At 44.8% G+C, this 27,071-nt stretch overlaps 1 protein-coding gene across 2 annotated transcripts in view; it reads right to left on the bottom strand.

Moving 5' to 3' along the window:
• The window catches only part of AGAP1 (ArfGAP with GTPase domain, ankyrin repeat and PH domain 1), a 320,627-nt gene that overhangs the window by 189,742 nt on the left and 103,814 nt on the right, over positions 1 to 27,071 (bottom strand). For both annotated transcript variants that reach the window (XM_080632007.1, XM_080632008.1), the window contains exons 4-6: positions 22,097 to 22,182; positions 18,003 to 18,144; positions 14,286 to 14,420 (exon numbers count right to left, since the gene is read on the bottom strand). In XM_080632007.1, coding sequence (XP_080488133.1) covers positions 14,286 to 14,420; positions 18,003 to 18,144; positions 22,097 to 22,182 — 363 coding nt within the window. The remainder of the gene's footprint in view (positions 1 to 14,285; positions 14,421 to 18,002; positions 18,145 to 22,096; positions 22,183 to 27,071) is intronic.

The raw sequence follows: 27,071 nt of genomic DNA, 5'->3' as shown, positions 1-27,071 counted from the left end.
AAGGCTAATGGCTTGAGTTTTATTACTTTTTAAGCACTTAATGGGGAAATTTAGACATTTTCACAAGACTAAGCTTCAGCCAGAATAGAGCATTTACAGAATGACAGCGCAGAAGAAAGCTGTGCCACCGCTTTAGAGACTACCAGTTCAATGGTGTTATTAATGGAGAGATGAATGTAAAGTATTTATCCAGATGATCTGTCACACAACAGTTAGGCCTGAGTGCTTCTCTGCTAAACAGGGATAGGGAAGAGAAGTAGAAGACAAGGAGAAACTGCTGCCTGCAGCCAAGTTTCTGTACTGAACTGGGACCAAAATGCACAATCCTAGGGGAAGAGCAGCAAGCTGCTCCAGTGGAAAGTGTCCCTGCCCGTGGCATGGGTCAGAAGTGGATGAACTTTAAGGTCCCTTCCAATCCAAACCATTCTGGGATTCTATGAAGACAACTGAAGTCAAACAGCTTGTAAAACAAGGAGCTAAGTGATGCTGCTCAAGCTAAAATGGATCAGTTTGTGCAGGTGAGCAGGGGATACACACTGGTTAGCTACCCAAGCACTGACAAATTACAGGTAAAGCTACCAGCCTCCCACCTTCCCATTCCAGCCATGTCTTCCATAAACACGCAAAGTGCTTCCAAAATACAAATAATTTTGTTTGTCCAAAAAGACTTTATTTTTTAAAACTGGAAGACAGGAGGGAGTCCTCAGATTTCAATTAATGTCGAGATACTTATCCAATCCATCATCAAATGCTATAAATTTCCTACATTTCTCATTAGTTACACTATTGCACAGCTTAAATCTAAACCTACCTTTCCTCAAGACTGTAAATTATGATGGCTAAGACACAAGTAACTGTATAAGCCATCAGAAGAGGCATAAATGATGAGAGCAAGTCAACTTTATCTATGCTAAACTGAAGCTGATTTACTCCTCATCACTTTCTACACAACAGTATCTCCAGCAGAAGTGTCTCTAGCACACTACATCTCTTGGAGTCTGCACACATAACTTGAAGCAAGCAATGGCCTGTCTTCACTAACATTAACAAGTTTTATGCACAAAATCCGATTTTCTATGGAAAAAAGTCTTTCTTCAGCACCTGCCCATAATGTTCCTTCATTAAGTGCACATACGGAAAGGTTTGCTTTCCTTCAAGTTCTACATTTAAAACCATTTTGGTGACTCTGAAAAGCATCTTCAGCCTTTTCAAAGGGCGCTTTGAAAGTCACTCCAGAAGGTACCCAACAGCTTGTATCTTGCATGCATGCAGTAACAAGCATGCTTGTCTATCACTTCTCTTCCCTATCCCTGTTTAGCAGAGAGGCACTCAGGTCTAACTGTTGTGTGACAAACAATATGTAACACGCAGCATCTTGTGTACTGAGAAGTCTTGAGGTTTACCATACTGAACCCGAAAGGAATAATCATTCATATATTATTAACAAAACTATTTGCTTTTTAGTCTTATACCAGCTTTCTAATAATTACTCTTCTGGATTAAAGCTCCCCCAGGTGATGAACCAGCACTTGTACACTGAGCAAGGTATTACTTTATCATTGCTACCAACCCTGCAAAGCCTGGCTGACAGCAGTGCGCTGCTTTACTTACATTCAAAGACCAAGGACAAGTCCTAGATACTCCCTTTAAAATCCAAGATAACGGTGTTCCACAAACAATTCACAAATGTATGATCACCACACGAACACGCATTCCCATTTCTCTATCACATCCACTTTGCGCTTACTAACATTGACTGTTGATCTTAAATCCACTGCCAAGGGACCACACTCATCTCCCCAGACGATGGGATGATGACTCCTGACCATGCGAGAACACTGTGATTGCTGCCAGCTCTGTCCAGTGCCCGTGGCCACAGCAGTACCCAGAAGCATCCTCCCTTCTCCGGGCATCACTGCATCTCACCCCATGATTGTAAGGACAAAGATCCTTCCTTGGAAGAAGCTCTACTGGAAATGAAGGCTTAAATCGCGCTGACTGTGAGGGCACCCATCAAGAAACCACTTCTCTCAAATCTCAGATGCTAGGCAGTTCAAATGAGCAAGGAAAACTCTTCCCTTCCTTACACAGCCTCCGCGTGTTTAAATATCATCCTGGTGGGAATCAGCTTATTGACATGACATTTGCAGGACCGCAAGCACAGGCATTGGCAAGAAAAGGATGAGCCCATCACACAGAGCAGTTGTCAGCATTAAGTAATAGCCAAGAAAACACAGGAATTTTAACCCCAAACCTCTCCAAACTCTTAATGAACTGAGGGTGTGCACAGGGAGCAACCAGTTGACACCAAACCAGCTTGCAGGAGTCTCCATTTTCCAGTAATCCCTTAATAAAAGTAGTTCACCCCTGTGCCCAACAACCACACTTAATGGTAGGATAATTTTCATAACACAGGCAGCCCGCACAGTGCTATCCATCAGCTCACTGCTTCAAATAGACCATGCACTGATAAAACAAGTCTAAGTGGATCACAAGAAGATGACCACCTCTGGAAAGGCAAAATTAATGAAACACTAAAATACATATGAAGGGGCTACTCAAAAAGTAGTTTTACATTCTACAGACTTATCTCTGAGTTACGCAACACAACACCATGCTGTATGCTCTGTTTTCCACCAAACAGTAACTTGATCCTACAACGGAAAGAGTTTGGGCTTGTGCATATACACAACTCAAATAGAACCATATCCCAGCCTGGTTTGTGTTGGAAGGGACCTTAAAGCTCATCCAGTTCCAACCCCCTGCCATGGGCAGGGACACCTTCCACCAGAGCAGGTTGCTCCAATCATTTTACTTCAATTTCAGAAGTGAATACAGATCAAGGGATCTCTGTAGAGAAAGAGGAAATCCCATGTATTTTAAACACAGCAGCAGTGCCGGATGTTTTCTGGCTTAGGAATTCAGGAGACTTAATGCCATCACTTATTCTGGCTTACTGCACACACTACCCCCCATACATTCATGCAGCCTTTTAACCTCTGAATACACAAGTGCTAATCCCAGAGAAGCAAACAGGTTCAATAGGATTTGCATATGCATACGGATTAGCTGAAAGGGAATGATTTGCAATGCATTTCAGAAACCCCTTTTGAAGAACAATCTATGCTAATAATAAACTTTGATGTTTAAAACATGTTTGTTACACAACAGAGAACATTACAAAAGGATTATGTTTATTACATCAGTTTTAGATGTTTGATAGCTCAGACAAAAAAGCACCCCTTTATTATAAGAGGAAAAACCAAGCTATTCAATAAATGTTACTAAATACACCACAAACACACCAGGAACAGACATAAGTTATAGAAACTAAGAGATATAAATGCACTATCAACATCTTGGCAAGAGCTTTTTTGTTTGCCAACTCAGATGAAAGAGCTTCAGTGTGCTGGATACCAACAATAACAAATACAACAATTCCTCTTTGGAATCTCAAGGGATTGCTACAAATACCACAGCACAAAGCACCAACAACCCCCAGGCTTCCTATTGCCTCCTGCCTTTGTTCTAACAGACTGCTTTCTACCCTGAGCACAGGTTTTGCTTCCAGGTGCTCCAAAACCCCTCTGGTGATGCTCTGAGCAGGTTGGTGGTGTTCTCATAGTTTTATAGTAAGGCACGGGGGGCATCTCCCCTTCAGCCTGCTCTTGGGACAAGCCCCCTTGTCAAAGTGCAGATATTGTCACTGCTCTTTTCAGCTTCTGTTACAGCTCCACCAGAACTGCAGCACGGCAAAACATAAGGATGTATTTCCATAATTCAACCTCTGTCAAGCTAACAGGACATCTGACTTACTTCTGTTCCTCTACCAAGACTAAGGCTCTGCAAGAAGTAAGACAATTGAGCAGCAGCGGTATTTTCCCAAGGTACTAAACACAAACAGCAACACAAGTGCCTAACACAGGCTGCAAAGTGACAAGCAAATGAAAATCTAAGCCCATAATTAAAAGCATGCTTCAGTATATTAAAAACCACCACGTACTCTCAAAAAGCAGTGGTGGATTGCTATAGATTGGAAATGATACTCTATGCTTAACATCAAAAGGAGGGTAGATACTGCCATTTTCCACATATGCTTACTGAACTGAACACAACTTTCACCTCTGAGAGAAGCAGCACAGTCCTTCAGATGAGTGCCTGTGTCACATCAGCACACAGAACTAGGATTTAACCTATGGGTGCAATACATTGCTGACACACACGTGTTCAACAGCGACTTTTCATATTTGATAGAGGACCTATTAATATGGTGGGACAGTGATAAAACCCCTACTGCATTTGTGGTCCTGGTCGAGGTGGAACACATCCAGCAACACAATCTCCACATTTACACCACCGGCTGTAGAAAAAGCAGAGGGTTTAAAAAATAAGGCATTTCCAAGCTTTTTCCCTCTTTCCAGAATTTGTTTCCACTTCAGTTTGTGATGCTAATGGAAAACAATTCCTAATTGCTTGCAAGCCAGGCTATGAATATGCTCATAATACTTTATCTCTCACACAAGTTCCATGATCCTATAAAACAGACTGCTTGTGCCTCTCACCAATAAAAACCAATTGACCACCAAACAACTACCACACTTCGTGCCCAGGGTTTCTCTTCAAGTCTGTATTAAGAGATATGAACCTACTGGACCAATTCTGAACCTTCAGTACTGATTTCTTCCACAGTTTGATAAAACGCATCAACGTTCTTGTTTCCACCAAGTGAAGGATTTGCACAGGATGAACATGGTCTTTCATTTATTGTACTCTTCAGAAGATGTAACAGCGGTCACTCAGCTCTGCATCACCAGCACCTATGTTTCAAGTAACGTGCCTCACTGCATCCGCTTCAAATGAAGACTTCAAGAAAGTGCCATAAAACTGACCCTTTAAAATCTAAGTGTCACATGGAACGCTCTGCAGAGATCACTGTTTTCTACAGCGAATGACACGCTTACCAGAGCTAGAAACCTTCCTGGAGCTTTCATTAGCACCACATCATCTACCTCCTCTGTACAAACCACAGCACTTAAACGTCATACCCTGAGCTGTACCTCCTCATCCCATCATTTAACCCCAAGAATGAGAAAAACAGATGCAGACATGTCATTGCAAGATTTCTTTCTCTTCTTTCCTCCACCTGCATTTGAGTCTGGGTGCAGAGGTGAAGAAATGTGTCAATGACACGGAGCTGTGTGGTGCACTCAACATGCTGGAGAGAGAGATGGGATCCGGAAGGGCCTGGACAGGCTGGAGAGGTGGGACCGTGCGAAGCTCATGGAGTTCAACCAGGCCAAGTGCAAGGTCCCGCACATGGACAGGGGCAATCCCAGCACAGACACCGGCGGGAGAAGACTGGATGGAGCAGCCCTAAGGAGAAGGCCTTGGGGTGTTGGGTGAGGAGAAGCTCCCCATGACCCAGCTTCAGTGTGTGCTTGAGCCCAGAACCCACATGGAATTATAAGAAACTGAAATTTGGAACTTTTGAACACAAACAGCTTAAATACCCCCAATGTTCAGACTTTAAGAGCAGTAACTGAGTCTAGAAACGCTGCCCAGGAGTGTCAGGAAGGAACGTGGTGGCAAGGCCGGGATTCCTCATGATGCCACACTCTCCAGGCAGGGACGTGAACCCCAAGTCCTTGGCTCCCTCACAAGAGGCTATGAAGTCCATTGCCCCCCTTTGTCCCCAGATGCCACCAGGCCCATTGGCAGGACGGAAGGGGCTGTAGACCTGGAGCAGTGCCCAGGGACCCCCTGCTCATGCTGTGCTCCACTGACACTGGAACACGACGTAAAGCATTCATTTTATGTCTGTTTATAGCCCAGGGAGCTCTTGGAAGGGGCCTGAGGGTTTGAAGCTTTGGGCTAAGCTGTGCTAATGACATCCCTTTCATCTCTCCTTCATAAAAGACATAAGTAAATACACATATCTGGAGCTGGCAACCAAAACGGTGTTTCCTGGTGTAGTGGCAGCACGGAGGAGCATGGCAAAGCCTCACCAGGCTGACCCGGGCCATCACCCCCAAGCCTAACTAAGGGGCAGTTAGAGCAGCACATTCCTTTGGATGCCGTACTGCATCCATGGGTGCTTTCCTGAATGCTCTGAGCTGTTCCTTGCTCAACTCCAGGGAATCCCAGGAGCCAAGAGAGATGCTCCTCAGCTGTACCCTGCACTAGGGTGCCCACCAGAGCTGCCCATTCCCAAATGGAAGAAGCTTTCAGGCCGTACCTAGTGCAAGAGTGAATATTGCCTCTTCCTCAAACAGCTGTCAGCAGAACAGGACTGAGACTTAATTTACTTCCCATTAGACTGATTAACATTTCCTAATGAAAACACATCTATAAAAGCTGACTTGATAATACTGATAGCAAGTGACAGCCTTTCCCTGCAATTCGGCTGTATGAGGATTAATTTGTCATCTTCCATCCCTTAGTGGAGAATGTGTAATTCAAGGTACCCCCTTTAGACACAGTCCTTCAACATGACATTACAGATACCACTTGGATTTGGAAAGAAAGCATTTCTGGTAAATGTTTCCACACAGACACGCTCCACAATGAAAGATCAGTCTGGTCTGCAAACAAAGCATCCAAAACCAACAGCAAAAACACAGCCCCAGGGCTAACTTGTGAGGTCCAAACTAGGAGGCAGCAATGGCAGAAGCCATTGCCCAAACCTAAACAAAACCCAACCCTAAAGAATGCATGTTTTCCTAAGAAAGATGTGGCAGCAGCAATGCCATCCATGGGATGTAACACACGTGAGTTGCATCAAAAATCTTCCCCTACGTGCATCTGCACAGAATGCAACAGGTCCAGCAATGCCTCAAGAGTGAGGCTCTGAACTCTGACACTGCAGAAACCACAGAATCCCAGCCTGGTTTGGACTGGAAGGGACCTTAAAGCTCATCCAGATCCAACACCTGCCACAGGCAGGGACACCTTCCACTGGAGCAGCTTGCTCCAAGCCCCTGTGTCCAACCTGGCCTTGAACACTGCCAGGGATGGGGCAGCCACAGCTTCTCTGGGCACCCTGGGCCAGCGCCTCAGCACCCTCACAGGGAAGAGCTTCTGCCTAAGAGCTCATCTCAATCTCCCCTGTTCTGGCAGGTTAAAGCCATTCCCCTTGGCCTGTCCCTACAGGCCCTTGTCCCAAGCCCCTCTCCAGGTTTCCTGTAGCCCCTTTAGGCACTGGGAGCTGCTCTCAGGTCTCCCCTTAAGGAGCCTTCTCTTCTCCAGGCTGACCCAGCCCAGCTCTCTCAGCCTGGCTCCAGAGCAGAGCTGCTCCAGCCCTCGCAGCAGCTCCATGGCCTCCTCTGGACCTGCTCAAGTAGATTCACATGCCTTCACAATAAAGTTCAGGATCAACATATATGTACCTACATATATACACACAGGAAATACAGTTCTGTGTAATCCTAATGACAAGTGGGTGCCTTTAAGATGGGTTTCATCTCCCCAGAATTAAGAAATTTCAAAGTTCTAAATCTAACATGAACAACCAGGTTTCCAGCATTTTGCCATCCCTGTACAGTTACAGAGGTACCCACAGCAACATAAAGGATCTCCATGCTGAAAGCTTAGGCTGAGAGACGTAAATACCTTTTACTCTGATCACTACCAGGCATACAACCCAAGTGAACTGCTAAGCTACAGGAACAGACTCAACTCTGCACCAAAATTCGATTCAATCCCTTTTGTTTCAATTCAATTGATGGTAAAATTTTATCCTCTCAATATCTGAACGTTTGCTTCTCCTCTGCCACGTCAGAGAACTGCAGAGCTCACAGTTAAATGGGTCAAAGCCAATCTGAACATAAAGCAGGGAAAGACGTGCAATTATGAATACATCATGAACAAAAATAAAAGCAATTCTTATGCATTAATGGTACATCAAGCTAATTCAAGAAGGCTAAAATCATTAAAAAGGCATCCCGGGGCAGTACACAGTCATTACAACCCTGTGCTGACAAGAAACGTTAAAATAATAATTTCCAGTGTCATTGATAAAATCCATTCTGATAAGCAGGGAAAAAAATCCCAACCCAACCTTAATTCTTAATTGGGAAATCTGAAGTAAAATGGATCTTATTAGCATTTGATCTGATTTTTACAAGATAATTCCCCCCTTCGACAACTCCGTATTCCAAGTATCAGGAATTTATTACGCTCCTTTGTTGGACATGTTAATCTAATCCCCTGGAACCTGGAATTTGTCTTTCTTACTTCAAAGTGAAATTCAGGATTTGCTTGGTGCAGCTCCATCTTCAAACTGCACCAAAGGTTAGACCCAAGTGGGACCAGGCTGAGGGTTAACAACAACCCTCCACAATGTTCCAACTGCTGCTCCGTTAGCGCACAAGCTCTTCCGAACACCAGCAGACAGTCCCATCGCAGGATGCCTGGACACTTCCTGCACATAGGAATTTGCAAGCTCCATCACACTATTTAACAGTTTAATTTGCAAACTATTTCTGGGGTATTGGATAAGGAGGGATTCATCATACGCACACCCCAAAGGACTAAGAATAAGCACCCTGACAAGTGCTGGCTGCAAATTAGTTTTCAGCTCCTTTCAGCATTAACAAACAGTTATCTAAGAATACACAGATGTGCATTCACTACACAGCCTTCATAGAAAGTTGTTGCTGACAAAAGAGAAATACTATTGTAAAGCAGCATTTGTGTAACAAAATAGGAACCTATGGATTCAATGATTTCAGAGGTCTTTCCAAACTAAGCGATTCCATGGTTCTACACGCTGTTACCATCAACAGTGAGTTTATCAATTCCAGTGAAGCACTGTAAAGAGTGTGTTTGGATTTAATAATAACAATCATTCAAATTAAATTCTTCTACCACTCAACCATGGGGAAAATAGGAAATGAGTTATGAGAGACAGAAGTTGTAATAGATGACCACGAACAAAGTGCAGTGGATGCTTGGAGGGGAAAGATCAGAAATCTGATGTCTAACGTGTGTGCAATGAAGAAGTAAAAGACCCCTTAATGCCACTTCCATTTCTTCATCCAAAAGGTAAGTCTGCATCACACCAAGGCAGAAACAAGAAACAAGAAGTTCACTTTTACAAAAAGCTTGTAAACCAGCACTTATTCTAACAAAAATCATAGAATCATAGAATAGTTAGGGTTGGAAAGGATCTTGAGATCATCTAGTTCCAACCCCCCTGCCATGGGCAGGGACACCCCACACTAAACCATGGCACCCAAGGCCTCATCCAACCTGGCCTTGAACACCGCCAAGGATGCAGCATTCACAACCTCCCTGGGCAACCCATTCCAGTGCCTCACCACCCTCACAGTAAAGAATGTCTTCCTTATATCCAGTCTAAACTTCCCCTGTTTAAGTTTGAACCCGTTACCCCTTGTCCTGTCACTACAGTCCCTGATGAAGAGTCCATCCCCAGCATCCTTGTAGGCCCCCTTCAGATACTGGAAGGCTGCTATGAGGTCTCCACGCAGCCTTCTCTTCTCCAGGCTGAACAGCCCCAACTTTCTCAGTCTGTCTTCATATGGGAAAGGCTCCAGGGAGACCTTATTGTGGTGTTTCAATACCTTAAGGGGACCTACAAGAAAGCTGGAGAGGGGTTTTGGATAAGGGCCTGCACAGACAGGATACAGACAGGAACGGCTTTAACCTGCCAGAGGGGAGACTGAGATTGAGATCTTAGGCAGATGAGATCTAAGGTCCCTTCCAACCCAAACCAGGCTGGGATTATACGATTCTATGAAAACTAGTAGTTGCTATGTTAAAGAAAAGCCTGCTGTTGGGGCTTGGACAATGGAATTTTACAGTTTCAGATTTACCAACTCACTGGAAAGTCAGAGTTCGTAGAAATCAGAAGGGAGAGAGGAAGGACAGAGTGCAGTTGGGCTTTAAGTGATGCATGTGAAGCCCAGCTGATGCAAACCACCGCACAGTGTTGGGCTTGGTTAAAAAACATCCAACAGGAGTTGCTGCATGCAAAACAAGAGCACTGATGCTAACATGACCTAAAGCAAAGCCAACCTCACCTACTGAACTTGCTGCAACAGCCACATTGAGAAAACAACCCCAAATCCCCCACATACTTCACAAGAAACCCTTCCAACAGCAATCATGCTAAAGACTGAAGAGAAGTGAAGTATTTGTCAAGGTGACAAGCCAGCAAAAAGCTGTGGGACCTTGGTCAACGTACTGAAATACCCTCACAGACCTAGAAAAGCAAACACTTGGAGCTTAGAAACACTAAGCATTACCTACCCTGGAATATAATCAATAGTGAGTAAATCCTGCACTTAAATCCCAGGAACAGATACCCATCCAGCTGGAAGCAAAGTCTAAACCCAGTTTCAATACAGAGAAAACAGACTTAATAGGTCTAAGTAGCTTCCTGTTTGACATACAGCTACTAATTGTCATCCACTATTTTTCCTTAGCTACACACAATAAACCCCCCTGTGTTATCCATTAATATAGTAATGAAATGCAGTAATTGGCCTGCACCCCTTTCAAGTATGATGAAAATCACAGTTCATTTATGAAGGCTGCTGGCACTGACTCAAGGTTTGCTCAGAATCATAGGAAATGCTTAAGAGCATTTAGAAGACCTCTACATAGCCTGGCCCTCCTCCCCTCCTTTCCCTTTGTTCACTTTCCTCCCCTCCTCCCTTTCCTTTGTTCACTGACAATATTTACATCAAGAAATGGTTTTCTGGAGTCACACAATGCTTTCTGATGTTGGATAATTGGTTCCATTTACTCTGCAGAGGCTGTGAACACAAAGAGAAGTTATTAACTGATGCTGTGTGCTGCCTGCTCTTGAGCAAACAGGGCTCACAAGTCCCTTGAGGGACACTGAGGAGTCAGTGCCTCCAGAGGTTGTATTGCAGAATTCACTTGAATTTAAAGTAAAGAAAACCAAATATAACCAAACATGACCCCCCCCCAACTTACAAACCCAAAGCAACCAGCACCCCCCCAAACCTTTAAACCGTGGGTATGGGGTTCAAGTCCTGATTCCTTTAGTCTAAGATGAAGAGGAGCCACTCCAGTTTAGTATCACATGCTCTGAAGGTGCTGTTAAACAGAAGCCAGCAAGGTAACAGGCTGGCTGCACATAGTGAAGACTCACAAAGCACTAAGATGTTCTATAGTTGATGTGCCAGCAATGCTTAGTCACGAGCCACTGTGGAAAGTTTTACTGCACTACATGAGCTGTGACTGCATACAGTTACATTTTGTGCTTATCAACATACAAAGAAGTTAAAAATTGGAGTATGTGTGCAAAATCAGTGTGTATTTTATGATGCTATCTTTAACTGCCTATTGAATACAATTTCACATAATACATGTATCGCAGAATACACCCCTGTGTACAGGGCTGGACCCCCAGAGTGTGAGCAGCAACTCAGGGAGGGGATTCTCCCCCTCTGCTGTACTCTGGGGAGAACCCCCTGCAGTCCTGATCCAGCTCTGGGGCAACAGCACAAGAGAGACGTGGAGCTGTTGGAGTGAGGCCAGAGGAGGGACGGAGATGCTGCAAGTCCTATCACTATTGACAGGCATTGATGAAGAGTCCCTCTCCAGCGTCCTTGTAGCCCCCTTCAGACACTGGAAGCTGCTCTGAGGTCTCCACACAGCTTCTCTTCTCCAGGCTGAACAGCCCCAATGTTCTCAGCCTGTCTCCATACAGGTGCTCCAGGCCCTGACCATCCTCATGGCCTCCTCTGGACTTGCTCCAACAGCTCCATGTGTTTCTTATGCTGAGGACACCAGAACTGCACACAGTGCTGCACGTGGGGTCTCACCAAAGCAGAGTAGAGGGGCAGGAATCCAGTGCTCCCTCTTAACAACTTGCTCTGGTCATTCACACACCTACTTTATGGGGTTAAGAAGTTGCTTTGTTTCCTGCTGAAAGAAACAGCAAAAATGATCAGGAACTGGATTTTGCCCCAGATGTGTCTGGCAACTGTAACACATTTATACAGCAGCATTCCTAATCCTAAGAACTGTCAAATAGGAAATGGTGGGCTGCCTTGTAGGTTCAACAAAACCTTGATATTTCTTAAACACATGATCAATTCTTTCTACTTACTACTGAAACTGAGCAGAGGCACAAAGGAGCTTCCTGGAAGCTTCCAAGTTGATCACAGCAGCTGTGTGCCAAGAGACTTGTCTCTCAGAAGGTCCATGAGAAGGAAGGAAAACAAACTAAGATTAAAACAATTGCCTGTACCATGATGCACAAACACTACGGCTTGGAATATAACATTAAAACTCTAACTCTAGCCAGCACTCCAATCAAATGTACTAAAAAAAGCCCCTAATGCTTCTTTGAAATCCATATTCAATACGGGAAATCTAGTTAGTGAAAACAGTAATTTCTGCAACTAGTTCAAGAGTAAACAGGGAGCAAGGCATAAAGAGAGAGTTTCAAATGCTGCCCTCTGGAATCCTACCACCAGGATGGGTAAGAACACCCTTACTGGGAACTAATCCCAGTGCATGTTAGTATTTTCTATTTAAAAATGTGAATGTTTAGAGGGTTTTTGTAATGTTTCCTGTCTTTGTATGCATCTCCCACAGGTACTGAGGTGACTCTGTCTCCCATAACCACAGAGAGCACAACAAAAAGCCAGCAACAAAACCCCTGCTGAACTCTAAGAAGTACTTCAATGTAACGCAGAAGGTTTTTACACGCAGAAGAACTGCTGTGATAAGGAGAGGACATGTTCAGTCACTAACCACCATAGAGAAGACAGCAAAGGCCCAAGACTCCCGACTGAATTTCCACTAGAGGGTGCACAAAGCCCATCTCATACTGCAACGACCAAGGTCAGCATCACTTCTGCAGCCACAGAAGCTCCTCGGAAGGGTGACTCTTCCAAGAGAGGTACAGACGGTCAGACAGAACTTCTGGTTACTTGGTTTTGCCTTGTCTTCTGTGTCGTGGTTTAAGCCCAGGCCGTAAATTAGAACCACACAGAGGGACGGGGAGGAGAATCGAAAGAATGCAACTCCGATGGGTTGAGATAAGAACAGTTTAATAACTAAGGTATAACACAAATCACTGCTGCTACCACCAATAATGATAAAGGAAATAACAAGGGAAGAGAATACAACCGCTCACGTTCCAGTCCTTCGGGAACTCTCAGTTCTACATCCTGGGCATGACGTGCTGTGGTATGGAATACCTCTTTGGCTAGTTTGGGTCAGGTGTCCTGTCCCTGCTTCCTCCCAGCTTCTCCTCCTCCCTGGCAGAGCATGAGACTCACAAAGTCCTTGGTCAGGGTAAACATTCTGACCAGCAACTGAAAACATCAGCTTTATCAGTATTATTGCCAGGCCGAAAGTCAAAACCACAGCGCTGCACCAACTACTAAGGAGAAAAAATGACTGATACTGCTAAACCAGAACATTGTGTTTTGTTCTATTTTGAGATGGTACATCATGGTCTTAAGTACCTCCTATAAGGCCAATTAAACCACTACTGCTAATCATGTTTTAAATCACAGTTAAGCTGCCAACAACAAACACTCTGTGAATGTCACACCTTACTGCTCATGATTACCCTATTCCTATCAATTTTCTCCATTTATTTTTTACTGTCTCAAACGTGCAAGAGAATCTTCAACTACTTTGACCAAGCAGCCTCTCAGTGTCTCCATGAGCACTGTAAGTAAGGAAAATTTTGCTAAAGTAACTCAAGCAACAAAGAAAACTGAAAAACAAATGGAGACTAAAAGCAGCGTAAGGCTAAAGGTGCTGGCAGAGAACATACCACTAAAGATGTGCTGTGTTCAGCATGAGGAGCTCTCTACCTCCTTTAAGGTAATATCACAGAATCATGGAATGGTTTGTGTCAGAAGGGACCTTAAAACTCATCCAATTCCAACCCCTGCCATGGGCAGGGACACCTTCCACTAGAGCAGGTTGCTCCAAGCCCCTGTGTCCAACCTGGCCTTGAACACTGCCAGGGATGGGGCAGCCACAGCTTCTCTGGGCACCCTGTGCCAGCGCCTCAGCACCCTCACAGGGAAGAACTACTACCTTACCTCCAACCTGAACTTCCCCTGTTTCAGATTAAACCCGTCATCCCTTGTCCTATAGCTACAGATGTTAAAATAACAAAAGATATCCCTAAACCCAAGCGTTTTCTGTAATTAAACAATAATGAATGCCTCCGAAACAGGCAAGTACCTGAGCTCTGAGACATCAGTGGTTATTTCAAAAGCCAGCTACAGTATTGTGCAATAAATGAAAGAAGCTCTCTTTACCATCTTGGAAGACTCTCTCCACATTGAGCCCATATGTAGCACAGGTTTCATAGTAAGTGCATCTCTTCAGATCATTCGATAACTTCCTTGCTCTGGCATCGTCTATGACACGCGGATTACTGGAACTGATGGCATCTACAGCAACAACAAGAAAAAAATACATCTTTCAATGAAAACATTACCTTACAATTACCAATACCCAAGCAGTGAATGCAAGTACAAACCATAAGACTTTATTACGATGAACACTGAATCATATAATCCCAGACTGACTTGGGTTGGAAGGGACCTTAAATATCATCCGGTTCCAACCCGCTGCCATGGGCAGGGACACCTTCCACTAGGGCAGGTTGCTCCAAGCCCATTCCACCATATTACCTATGTCTGATCTTGATCTCCCCTCTGGCAGGTTAAAGCCATTCCCCTTGGCCTGTCCCTACAGGCCCTTGTCCAAAGCTCCTCTCCAGGTTTCCTGCAGCCCCTTTAGGCACTGGAGCTGCTCTGAGGTCTCCCCTTCAGGAGCCTTCTCTTCTCCAGGCTGAACCAGCCCAGCTCTCTCAGCCTGGCTCCAGAGCAGAGCTGCTCCAGCCCTCACAGCATCTTTAAATGATCATGTCAAACGACTTTTACATCTCCTATAAACATCAGCATTGGCTTATCAGTAACCCTCACCTGTAGAATGTGAAGCACAAAATATGGCACATTTCTAAAGACAAGAACATTTTCAGTAGAGAAACAATGGGATGGGGGGAGAAATGGTACCAGGTATTACTGCAGCACTTGGGGAAGGTGTTAAGATCTGCACACAAGACAGCTAGCCAATATTAAGGCTCAGCATTCAGCACTTATTGTAAATGACTGAGTCTCAAACCTTGCTGTAAAGGCACCCATGAGATGTTGTGTGAACACACTGCAAAGCCAATAAAAATAGTATTTACCTGAACAAGTAATAACCTTTCGTACCTCACTGCAAGAGCTACTTTCCATGCATGCTTTTAACCTCCAACGTAGAGCTTATCCATAGGAGCTGGAAAACATGCCTTACACCAGAAGAAAACAACAACCCTCCTAAAGTTTCTTTGTTGCTACTCCACCACAGCAAGAACTCTACAGAACTTATATTGCTTGACTACTATATAGTGACAATGCTATGAACATATCTGAAGCAGCAACATCATTTGTTCTGGTGGTATTACGGTTAATTCTTAGCTCTGGGAACAATAAGTGTTACGGTGAGACAGCAGTGCAATCCCTTCTACAACACTGCAGCCACCACCTCTCCCCCACCACAAACACTGGCTTCAGCAATCAGAGCTGCTCAGGATATTTGCCTTAATATCTCCTATTGTCCAAGGCAGCAAAACTACATCTGTTATTTGGGAAAGAAATAAGCCCCATGTGAGCACGAAGTCAGTGAGCATTGCAATGCTGCATCTCAGGCTCCGCTCAGGACCTCACGTGACCATAGCTCAAGTGATGTTCTCTCTACCTTCTCGTGAGATCCAATGAATTAAAGCAGGGCAGATCCTTAGAAAGCTGACCACAGATTGATTTATTTCGTTAATCACAGCAGAGGGCGCTGAGAGCATTTAACCAGGATGGAACGGAGGAACAACGCTGGATTCCAGAAGCACATTCAGCACTACAGCCTGGCCCACAGCAGAATAAAGAGGCAGAGGAGAATGTTCAGAATCCCAGACTGGTTTGTGTCAGAAGGAACCTTAAAGCTCATCCAGTTCCAACCCCCTGCCACGGGCAGGGACACCTTCCACTAGAGCAGCTTGCTCCAAGCCTCTGTGTCCAACCTGGTATCAGGCAAGTGCTAATATTTTGGGAGAGATTTCATTTCACAGCTCATTTCCAGCCAAAACCAACAAGGTAGATGTCAAACAGGTACAAGTGGATTAAGGTATTTAACAAGCAGATTTATGTATTTCATTTCACTGCACTGTTTGACAGTTCATGAAGCCAAAAATCTGTATTTTTCCTGATGTTTACTCCCAGAATTAGAAGTATTTCCAGCTTTAAGTGAGTCCAGAGGAGGCCATGGAGCTGCTGTGAGGGCTGGAGCAGCTCTGCTCTGGAGCCAGGCTGAGAGAGCTGGGCTGGGGCAGCCTGGAGAAGAGAAGGCTCCTTAAGGGGAGACCTCAGAGCAGCTCCAGTGCCTAAAGGGGCTACAGGAAACCTGGAGAGGGGCTTGGGACAAGGGCCTGCAGGGACAGGCCAAGGGGAATGGCTTTAACCTGCCAGAGGGGAGACTGAGATGAGCTCTTAGGCAGAAGCTCTTCCCTGTGAGGGTGCTGAGGCGCTGGCACAGGGTGCCCAGAGAAGCTGTGGCTGCCCCATCCCTGGCAGTGTTCAAGGCCAGGTTGGACACAGGGGCTTGGAGCAAGCTGCTCCAGTGGAAGGTGTCCCTGCCTGTGGCAGGGGTTGGAGCTGGATGAGCTTTAAGGTCCCTTCAACCCAAACCAGGCTGGGATTCTGTGATTTGAAAAAATCCCTTCTGCATCAGTGCTGCAACAGAAAAATAACTTTAAAGAACCAGATTCCTTTCTCAGAATAATGGGACTAAAATTGAAAACCCCAGTGTCGGAAGTGCAGAAATAAAAGGGAAATATTTCCCCCTCTCTTTTTATAACTCCAGTTTTGAGCCGACAGTGCGGCTCTTCAGAGCAGCTCATTTCTGCTTTCTGGCTGGAGTTTCTGCTGTCCTAGGACTTTCTGTGTCCCTGCTTCCCTTTTCATTTCTTTATCATCTGTTTCCGCCCTACAGCATGGTAGTGATTCCTCCTTCTGTGTTCCCCACACTTCCCCTGCCTTCATGTGGCAGCTTGGCAGGCAGGCAGGGGAAAGCAAACTGCTCTCTGACCCCAAGGCTGACAATAGAATAAGCTGAGAGAGCACTGAAAAGCTTCAACATCCCCCAAACCAGTGGTATACACTAAAAAGGAAGATGCCCCAAAACAAACCTACAAGGGCAACTCACAACATTAATGTGATGCACTGGGAAAACAAGGCAAGAATATCCAAAAGACAGCTCAGATGCTAAAGAAATTGAAATATTACTGGTACCTTTCCCTTGCCACGCTTCCCCATAGGACAGCTATGGCTTGCTGCTGCTTCAGAACAGGGTTTGGGAAAACAGGATGGGGGGTGTGTGTGTTTGTTTCAGGTGGCAAAACACCGCCACTGCATTCCTATTGGATTTAAAGGGTGGTCAGAGATAGTGAGCAGCAGGATGGTTCACATCTGCTTCTTAAAACACTGCTGAAGTTTGCTGATGTCTGATCCATCTGCGCTTAGGAATGGCAGGTATTGATCACTTCTGGATATCAAGCTGAACTGGTCTGACTTGTAGCACTTGGTTACACTGCTGATTCACCTGCCCAAATTCAGCATTCCCTGTGGACCCACAAACCCACTGGGACCAGCAAACACTGAAAAGATTTTTTTGGAATACTCTCTGCAATAACCCCTCTCCCAAAGGTGCTGCAGGGATATTTGTGTCCCACCTCAAATCAGTCCTTGCAATGCTACAAGCCCTGCAGCAAGGCAGCTGAGGAAGCCCAGCAGGCAGAACAACCACCTGCTGATGAAGAGCCAGTTTACCCATAGGCTCTCATCATCAGATGAGTAGCAGGAAGACAAGGGAAAAGATGGGACATGGCTTTGCCAGCTTGGAACAGAAATACACTCATAAATCAAGGCTGCACTTACCCTGGGTTCCCACCAGTACCATTGGGATTTCACTAGTGTTCCGATAGTTAGCCATACGGCTGTAGTAGTGGTAAACAGTCTGGAAGCTAATTTCATCTTCCAAGCTGAAGACAAATATAACAGCATCCACCCACATGGCAAACTGCAGAATACAAATGGAAAAGGCACAGGGTGAGAACGCAGGAAGAAGAAAACAGATAAACAGTCTTACCTTACTCGGAGGGAAATACACATCAGAGAAATTTAGTGACAATAAGCAAGGCCTTAAAAGTGGCCAAAAAGGATGAGTTTCATCACTCTGCAAGTGATGGGGATCTGGGATATGCAAACGTTTTTCCCCACTCTCGCAGATGCATCTCTCCTTCACGGGTATGTGATATTACAAACCCAACTACTACCAGTGCATACTGGGTTTGATTCACTGAAAAAGAAAACACTGCAGCCCCGGATTCGTGACTTTTAAATGAGTAACAATTATCTCTGGGCACTTGACTGAGTGCCCTGTTCAGTGTGTTATTTTCCCACCCTGTGATTTGCATGCATACACGCTGATGTTTCAGTTAACGCCAGGACAAGTGTTACGGTTGTGGTCTGACAGCATTGTCAGTAATTCTCACACCTTGATCAATGTCCAAAACACATTCCTTTCAGATTTCCCATTCAGCAAACAGCACTGAGGGCCTTGTTCAGCTTTCAGAGTGAAAGTAAACTATTGTTTTGTGGCATCAGTAATGTAAAAGACATAAAGATAAAAGGCGTAAGGCAAGGAGCTCCTGAAGTGACCATGCAAGTGAAAAAGTTTCAGCTCACAACTGAAATCACTGAATCCCAGCCTGGTTTGGGTTAGAAGGGACCTTAAAGCTCATCCAGCTCCAATCCCTGCCACAGGCAGGGACACCTTCCACTGGAGCAGCTTGCTCCAAGCCCCTGTGTCCAACCTGGCCTTGAACACTGCCAGGGATGGGGCAGCCACAGCTTCTCTGGGCACCCTGTGCCAGCGCCTCAGCACCCTCACAGGGAAGAGCTTCTGCCTAAGAGCTCATCTCAGTCTCCCCTGTTCTGGCAGGTTAAAGCCATTCCCCTTGTCCTGTCCCTACAGGCCCTTGTCCAAAGCCCCTCTCCAGGTTTCCTGTAGCCCCTTTATGCACTGGAGCTGCTCCAAGGTCACCCCTTAAGGAGCCTTCTCTTCTCCAAGCTGAAGAAGCCCAACAAATAAGACTGTTTAAAAACCATTTACCACAGCAGTAGATGCCAAAAAAAGGACTGAAGTTAAGCTTACCTCACTTCACTGCCTTTGTTTTTCCCTGACTCCATTCCTACCCAAATTCAGACCAATGGAAACAACCTTTGACCATCTGTACTCATGCTCTTCATTATATTACTACTATAATACACCAGATAGCTCGGGGACACACTGAACACACAGAGCTGGAAGGAGGTTCCATTGGGAAACCATTTGCTAAGTTTTATACCACTACCTTATCCTTTTAAGCACTTCCTTAAGCCCTACAAACCCTTGCCGTTCTCTCTCTGCTGTTGCAGTATTTCAACTGTTTCCCTCACTAGTTTGTAGATTGACATGCTCTCAGTTTTCATAAGGCATCCCAAGCTGGCATATGCAAAGGGAAGCTAAAGAAGAGCCAACAGTACAAAGCTGGAAAGCGCTTTCTGTACTCAAGTTGCTGAGCTCACCACATTTTCCTCTTTCAGAATCAAGCAGCTAGTAGTATCTTCTTGTCTATTTTTCATACAGCAAATTAGCCAACAATTTAAGTTACTGTGCATATCCATGACTATATTGTGCTTGAAGCCAAATCTCACCACTGCATCTCTTACGGATGGAGTGTAATAACAAGCAAGAAAGGTTTGAGGATTCCAAGCCAGTCAGGAGGACAATCTTCTAGATGGTAACAATAAGACTGTTCACACACAGCCCAGTCACTACCAATATGTGGTCAATCACCACGCTGCTAAATATGAACTATTCAAACCAGAACGTCTATCCAAAGGCACCAGAGATGGCATCATTGGGACTTACTATAGAAGGGTTCTCACTGGTTGGACTCCGCAGCATCACACTGAGAACTCTTCCTTAAGCTACAACATCCCTCCATCAGTTTGGAAGCTAACAGTCCCTCTAGATTTCCTTAATGTGTAGCATTAGATTTCCCAGTGTGTAGCAGCAGCCTCCTAAAGACCATCTTACAAGGTGTCCATGCCCAGAGGAGGGCGCTGGAATTGGATGAACTTTAAGGTCCCTTCCAACACAAACCAGTCTGCGATTCTGGTATTCCTTTTTCATTATTCAGTTACACATACTGATGAACCTGAAAGCAAACTTTTTATTCCAGGAATGAATAATCATTTTAAAGATCTTTAACAGACACATGACTCAAAAATAACACCTAAAAAATCCAACATCATTTACACATGAAACACATCTGAACGGTGAAACAGCACTAACACCTCCAACCTTCCCGGCCTCATGATTTGCTAAAGAACGAATCTCAGCCACAATAGGAATTTAAACCTCCACATTTACCTAGCCTAGACCAAAAGCCAAATGCCCTGTTATCAGAGTGCAGTGAGCCTCTATGAACTCTGCAAACCCCTTTCTTCAGGTAGAAGAACACTGAGATAACTGCATGCACCTTTACGGCTCCACTATTTATGTTTTTAGATGAGTGAACACTCTCTAAGCACTAGGGCCTAGAAACTGTTGTGCCCTTAAGCCAAATTATTCACTGCCTCCAACAGAGCACTTGCTGTAGGCTCCTGCCTCACACAGCTGCAGATGTGTCAGTGACACTGATCTTTTGTTTTTCTTTCAACTTCCTTCCAGGATGTCTCTCTTGGTCTCCATTTCCTCTGCCTCCTTTCTCTTCTGCTTTGTCCAGGCACCTTCCCCATGCTCCAATCCTCCTGCTGTTAATGAGCAATAGTGGAGCTTTGAACCACAAGCTGCTTCTGCTGGCACCGCTCCCGTTCAGCTGTTTGGCGGCAGCACAGTTCCTGCTGCTACGTTTTATTTATTCAGTTATTTATCTCTTTAGGAAGCTGATGCACTACTGAACAGCCGAGCAAAGCAAGGCCAGGGCAGCCAGTGCACCTGAGGAACCTGATAGTGCCCAGGTAAGAAGAGGTAGAAGGGAGGATGCTTAAAGGCAAGGATGCTGCCTGCAGGCAGGCTGGCAGAGTCTGCAGTGATTTAAGCATCACAAAAGCAAACGTTTCCCATCACTCCAAATAGGGTAACAGAGTTAAGCACACAAAATCACAAGCTCTTCTCAAGCCAAATCCTAAAGAGTCACCTTCTACGAGACAAGGAGTTAACATACCTATAGAGAAACCACGTTAGGAATCTGGTAACTCAATGGTGCTGGACTAGGACTCATATAGTTCAGTCTTAAATAGCACGGGGAGCAACCAGTGGAAGCAATAGGGCATGCAAAGATCTGTACACAAGTATGTGTGTCACTGGACGTGCATCTATTTTGTATTTTTGTAACATGAATCTCAGACTGGTGTGGGTTGGAAGGGACCTTAAAGCTCATCCAGTTCCAACCCCCTGCCTTGCGCAGGGACCCCTTCCACTAGAGCAGGTTGCTCCAAGCCCCTGTGTCCAACCTGGCCTTGAACACTGCCAGGGATGGGGCAGCCACAGCTTCTCTGGGCACCCTGTGCCAGCGCCTCAGCACCCTCCCAGGGAAGAGCTTCTGCCTAAGAGCTCATCTCAGTCCCCCCTCTGGCAGGTTAAAGCCATTAAACAATTGGCCATTCAGCTTAAATCACATTAATAATTTAGAGATTCTAACTCAGAAGAAAACTGACATCTGAAACATGCACTTTTGTCCCTAGTGGAAGCATATGGGTTAGGCAGTCAGTGTAAGCTAACTGTGCATCTTCACTACAGTTTCATACGGTAACTGACATTCCAAATAGTTTCTAAACAGAATATTTATCACCTAAGGGCAATAGATAGATTTTCCCAGCAGGAAGATGAGGAGCAGCCAGGAAAGAACAAACCAAAGCCAGTTCTCTTAAAGGAAGGAGACTGCTGTTGAGGTGGATAAAGCTCTATATGCAATGCTCACCTGTGCCTCTGGAGGGCCACCTTCATCTCTAATCAGCAGCAGATAGCTTTGTCCATCAACTACTATCTCCTTCTTGAATCTCCCACCTGTCACACAAAGTAACTCGTTACAGCACAGAAAAGGGGAAAAATACAACATAGAAAAAGGCTTCACTTGTGGAAAAAGGGGCTTCCTTCAGGTCTTTTGCAAACGAATTAAGTACTGTGAATCCCAGTCAGGCTCACGTGTATACACATAGGAATTACTCGTGGAATTTAAATCACATACTCTAAGAAATAAGGCTAACGTAGAAAAGGCAAAAGCTTGCATTTGCACGTTCGGTTAGGAGAGTCGCCTTTGCTTTATATAATGGTAAGAAGAATATCTCCAAGAAAGGCAACCATGGGACAGTTGCATGCAAATGGTATCGTGTATTGTAACTACAATAAATTTCTTGTGGGACTTGGCATTTCCTCAAGAGAAGCCCAGTTCTTGCAGCACACACATAATGTTATGAAAATGATACTTCTATATTCACAAAGCACAGTTAGGGGAAAATACTAGACACATGTTAGACAATAAAACTACAATGGTGGTACCTCTGCGGAGATGTACTAAGCTAACAGAGAATGCTGTGCCACTCACTAGCAGGAGGAATTAAAGCCCTACTCTGGAGATCAGGAGGAAGCAGCTGCACCATTACCTCCTCTCTCCACCGGTCTCATGGGGACTTCAAGCGTGACCCAAGAGCAGAACGGGGACTGCTTTTCTTTGGGGTTAAGCATGTTTTGAGCATCCTGCTGTATCTCATGCCAGACTCCAGATAACAACAAATCACATTTAGGGTTTCTGGTGTGACCGAGCCTAAGCTAGGATTAGCAGACTTGGCCTTCCTAAGTAGTTGGAAGCAAAACCACCCATATCTGCCACCTAAGACACAAAGGCCCTCAGGCCCCCATGCTTAGCATCATCCTCACATCTATCCTCACCAGACTAAGATAAAACACATCTATTAACACACCCTAGCCTTCTTTCTCCATCCCTATTGTTTTAACAGGAATTATTTCCAATTTGGACCCTATTTCCCCACTACACTTGCATCACAACTTGTCATACTACCAAAACAGATGCTTGTAACATGTGATAGGTGAGAAAACAACTCTGACCTGTTCTCCCAACAATCTACCTAAGCAAGTCAGGCAGCACATCCACTGATCCTCTGCACAAAAACCCTCTAAACCTTAGGGGAACACCAAGCCGGCTTAGACCCACCATTCCCCCAACTCAACCATTACAACAGCTTTTAAATCAAGATCACTGAGCAGTTCAGCACTGTGTAGTACTTAAGCACGGTTTAATAAGAGACATAGGAACAGGCGTGGGTGGTGCTGGTTTTCTTGCTGTTGGCTTCTTGTTTGTTTGCTGTTTTCTTTATAAACCTACTCTGTTATAAAAGCTTAGCAGCACCAAACATGCAGCAATTAAGCCTGGCACATGGCTGGCTGTTTAACCGCACAGAAGCAGCAGGTGTATGGGTTCTCATTCTCTTCCTCCCAAACTGGATTTCAAATTTTGCCTCTGAAGATCAAGTGGCAGATAATGATACATTTATCATCAGGGAACTTGAAAAGAGCCATTAAAACCAAGCATCCAACTTTTAAAGGGAACTAGTCTCAGCTCTCAGGAACTGGATTTCTATTAACCAGACCATTATTTCTATACATCATCAATTAATTGCATACGCTTCACAACCAAGTGGTAAAGATGAAGATTTACTTAATGTACAGCCCTCCAGAGAGGCTCTTTAAAGCTGTAAGTAACAATGGGAACATGGTGTATGTATGTGATGGAAGAGTGAAAGTTCTGGGTAATTGCCATTTCCTATTTCCTTTTTTTCCAGCACTGAAAGCTCACACAGCTAATTATAAACCCCCACCAACTGCATACAGTTGAGAGCCAACTCATTATTCCCTTGTGTCAATGGGATGCCTTTCAAGTCTCCCTGGATCTTCAAACAGTCCTCTGACACAGAGAGGAGGTACAGGCAAGGTGAAATGAAAAGCTTAAGCAAAGAACTGGAAAAATCAGAACTGAGAAACCCCATGGATGTCATTAAACTGTGCATCCACAAACGTCAGCACCAACAGGTTTATACCCAGGAGCCGCTTCATGGTCACCAACGATTCTGTTTGTGGGAGCAGCTTTAAGAAATATTCCCTACTTAATAAAGTTATCCAACAGCACTCTTCCTATAGGAATCCACACTGGGTGAGTGACCTGCCTGTACACTTTGCCCTCCCCAAAACACTATGTGGAGCTCAGTACAATGAGAATGTGCTGTTATTCCCAGTATTAAATCCTGCCACGCTGCACCACTTCACCACAGTCTGTCACACTGGAAGAGCAGTGCTGCACTCAATGGGCACGGAGTCAATCCAAATCTATTTCAGTGGCTTCTCCACTTTTAAAAGATGAGCATGCTTCTTATCTAGAAAATGCACTGGTTCCTTACACATCCTCATGAATTTATTAATTGATTTTTGTTTGGGTTTAGATATTTTCAGGATAAATCACTTCAATCTAATAACTCCTCCAACCAAAGCATTTAAAAGACTACCCTGCATTTCCCATCTGTGCTAAGCATTTCAAATCCCATCTGAAGATGCAGAAATGTAACAGCAGATTCTCGCTCATCCCCAAATAAGATTTTATGCCAATTTGAGATCAAAGCAGGATGCATCCCTACTAACTTATGTTTCTACACTGTTAAAGAGCCCTTATTGTGAGCACATCGTAACAATAGGTACTACATAGGACAGAGATTGAGAAAACTTGCCTCAGTATCAAGAACTTACACAAATGAAAGTATAATTAGTGAAGAATATACAGATTTCTGCCAGCACATAAACCCAAGGCTGTACGTTTGCCCTGCAGATATCTGTGGTCATAGGATTAAGGCAAACAATAGACTGAGCCTGCCTTAGATCTGATGAGCCCTGATGTGACCCATCCAGTGGGCAAGTGAAAGCAGTGCAAGGGCAGTGATTTTGCAATGGTTCGGCTTGGACTTAGTTGTTTTCTTAAAAATCCATGTTTGGAGTTTATAAAGCATCACAGGGCCATTGGGAAAGAGGAATTAGAGACATCAGCCATTTCAAATACTGAACTACCACAACCCACTAAAAAAAGTCAAGAAGTCTCCCCTGGCTACAAAATACCACTCTATGTTTCGAAATAGCTGTATGTATGCTGGATCCAAAAAACACTGGCTAAACTGACAACACTGAAACAAAGAAATGACCTTCTTAATTGAAAGAGCAAGCTCAAAAACCCCACAGCACTAGTCCCGAGGGAGGCAGCTTTGTTCCAGTCCCATCAGTATTATGACACATGCAGCTTTTTAATGAGGGAATTTCTCAACTCCCATGTGTACCTGCCAAAGGAGGTCACTGGTAAGAGGAAGACTGGCAGCCTGGACCACAGCTCTGAAGGATGGAGAGATTCTGCTCCTGCTATATCCTTAAAGACACATCAGAGCACAAGGATGCTGGAGTGCAAGGGGTACAAGTCAGTACTGGGGCTACGTTCACTTGCAGCCCCAACCCCCCCCCTAAAGCTACCTAAAAGGACATGCCAGTGAATCCCTAAATAACTCCAGAGCCAGCCAGATGGAGCTGGAAATGGTTTTCGTGACCTGTCACAGCAATTGTGTAAAAACAGATCACTGCATCTGTGTGGAAGCTTTCATTTGGGCGGGTTTCAGGAGATGGTTTATTTCTCTAAACCTCTGCATTATTCCTGGTTTTCCAGGGCAAGATCATTACCAATCCACACAGGCTTGTTTACAAAACATGTACAAAAGGAAGGCAAATACTCCTCCTGCGTATGAACCACATGCAATACCCACCAGAAGATACAGCACTGCATCTGATGAGACCCCTACACCCATCTTATGTGCATTCGGCCAGATTCCGACTATATAAATGCTCCCTGTAAAAATACAGCTTTGATCACTATAAAACTAAACAAGCCCTGTGCATCAGCGGTTTACAAGCACAGCTAAAGACCCAGCGCACGTCAGAACGCCAGGCGCAGGGAGTCAACAAAAGCTCCCTAATCTCATTTCTATGCACGTCATTCTACAGAGGGCAGCGCTGTGAATCAGCAGTGCTACCAAGCTGTCCTTCAGGGAAAACAGACTCATTTAAAGACCACACACCTTTGTCATCAAAGGTGCTTTATATTGTGCAAGCTTTCTATTACAGAGGGAATTCCATGAAGGAAGGTTTTCATCTGGCTCTGGAAGCCCTTCCCCTGGCTGAGAGCTGTTCCCCTGCATAATTGCTCACTGAAGCAAGGGCTGATTTTCATGTTGTATCCCCAGGCTCGACTGCATTCACCAGGCTCTTTATTCAAGCAAATTGCCACGGGGATGAAGTTAGTTGGCCATATGAGAAAGATAAATTTGGGGGGCTGGCCACATGACAAAGCCATGCAGCAGCTGAATGTCTCCCATAATCAGGGGGCAGGGCAGACAGGAGAAGAGGCAGGAGATAAGGCTGAAGCAGCCATAAAAGCCTTTATTTTCTATTCCCAATGAGAGATGAATTTTGACAACAGTGGTCACTTCGCTTACACAGATTCTCTCCCTTTTCTCCCCTTTAAGACAGAAAAGACAGTGCTGGGAACCTGGCTCCTATTCTGGCCAATGTGAAAAAGTCCTTTATTCCCTCTGCTCACACACACCTCATTTCAGAACCAAATATAGGTTGAACAGATCAGAAAACAAATACGCTCACAACATCTGCAACTAAGCAGAAGCACTGCAGAACAACTGCAACCAATGCACGTGGTGCAGTTCATTGCTACCCCAATTTTGTATTTAAAGAAGGGACTTGAAAAATGCTTTTCCCAGCATTTCCCAAAAAGCACATGATTACCCAAGCAGCATTTAAACAGAATTTTCACCAAATCAAGTTGTGCTCGGTGCTTCATA

Source organism: Psittacula echo (assembly GCF_963264785.1).
Source record: "Psittacula echo genome assembly, chromosome: 20".
NCBI lineage: Eukaryota > Metazoa > Chordata > Aves > Psittaciformes > Psittacidae > Psittacula > Psittacula echo.
This window is presented reverse-complemented; position numbering and strand designations above follow the sequence as displayed.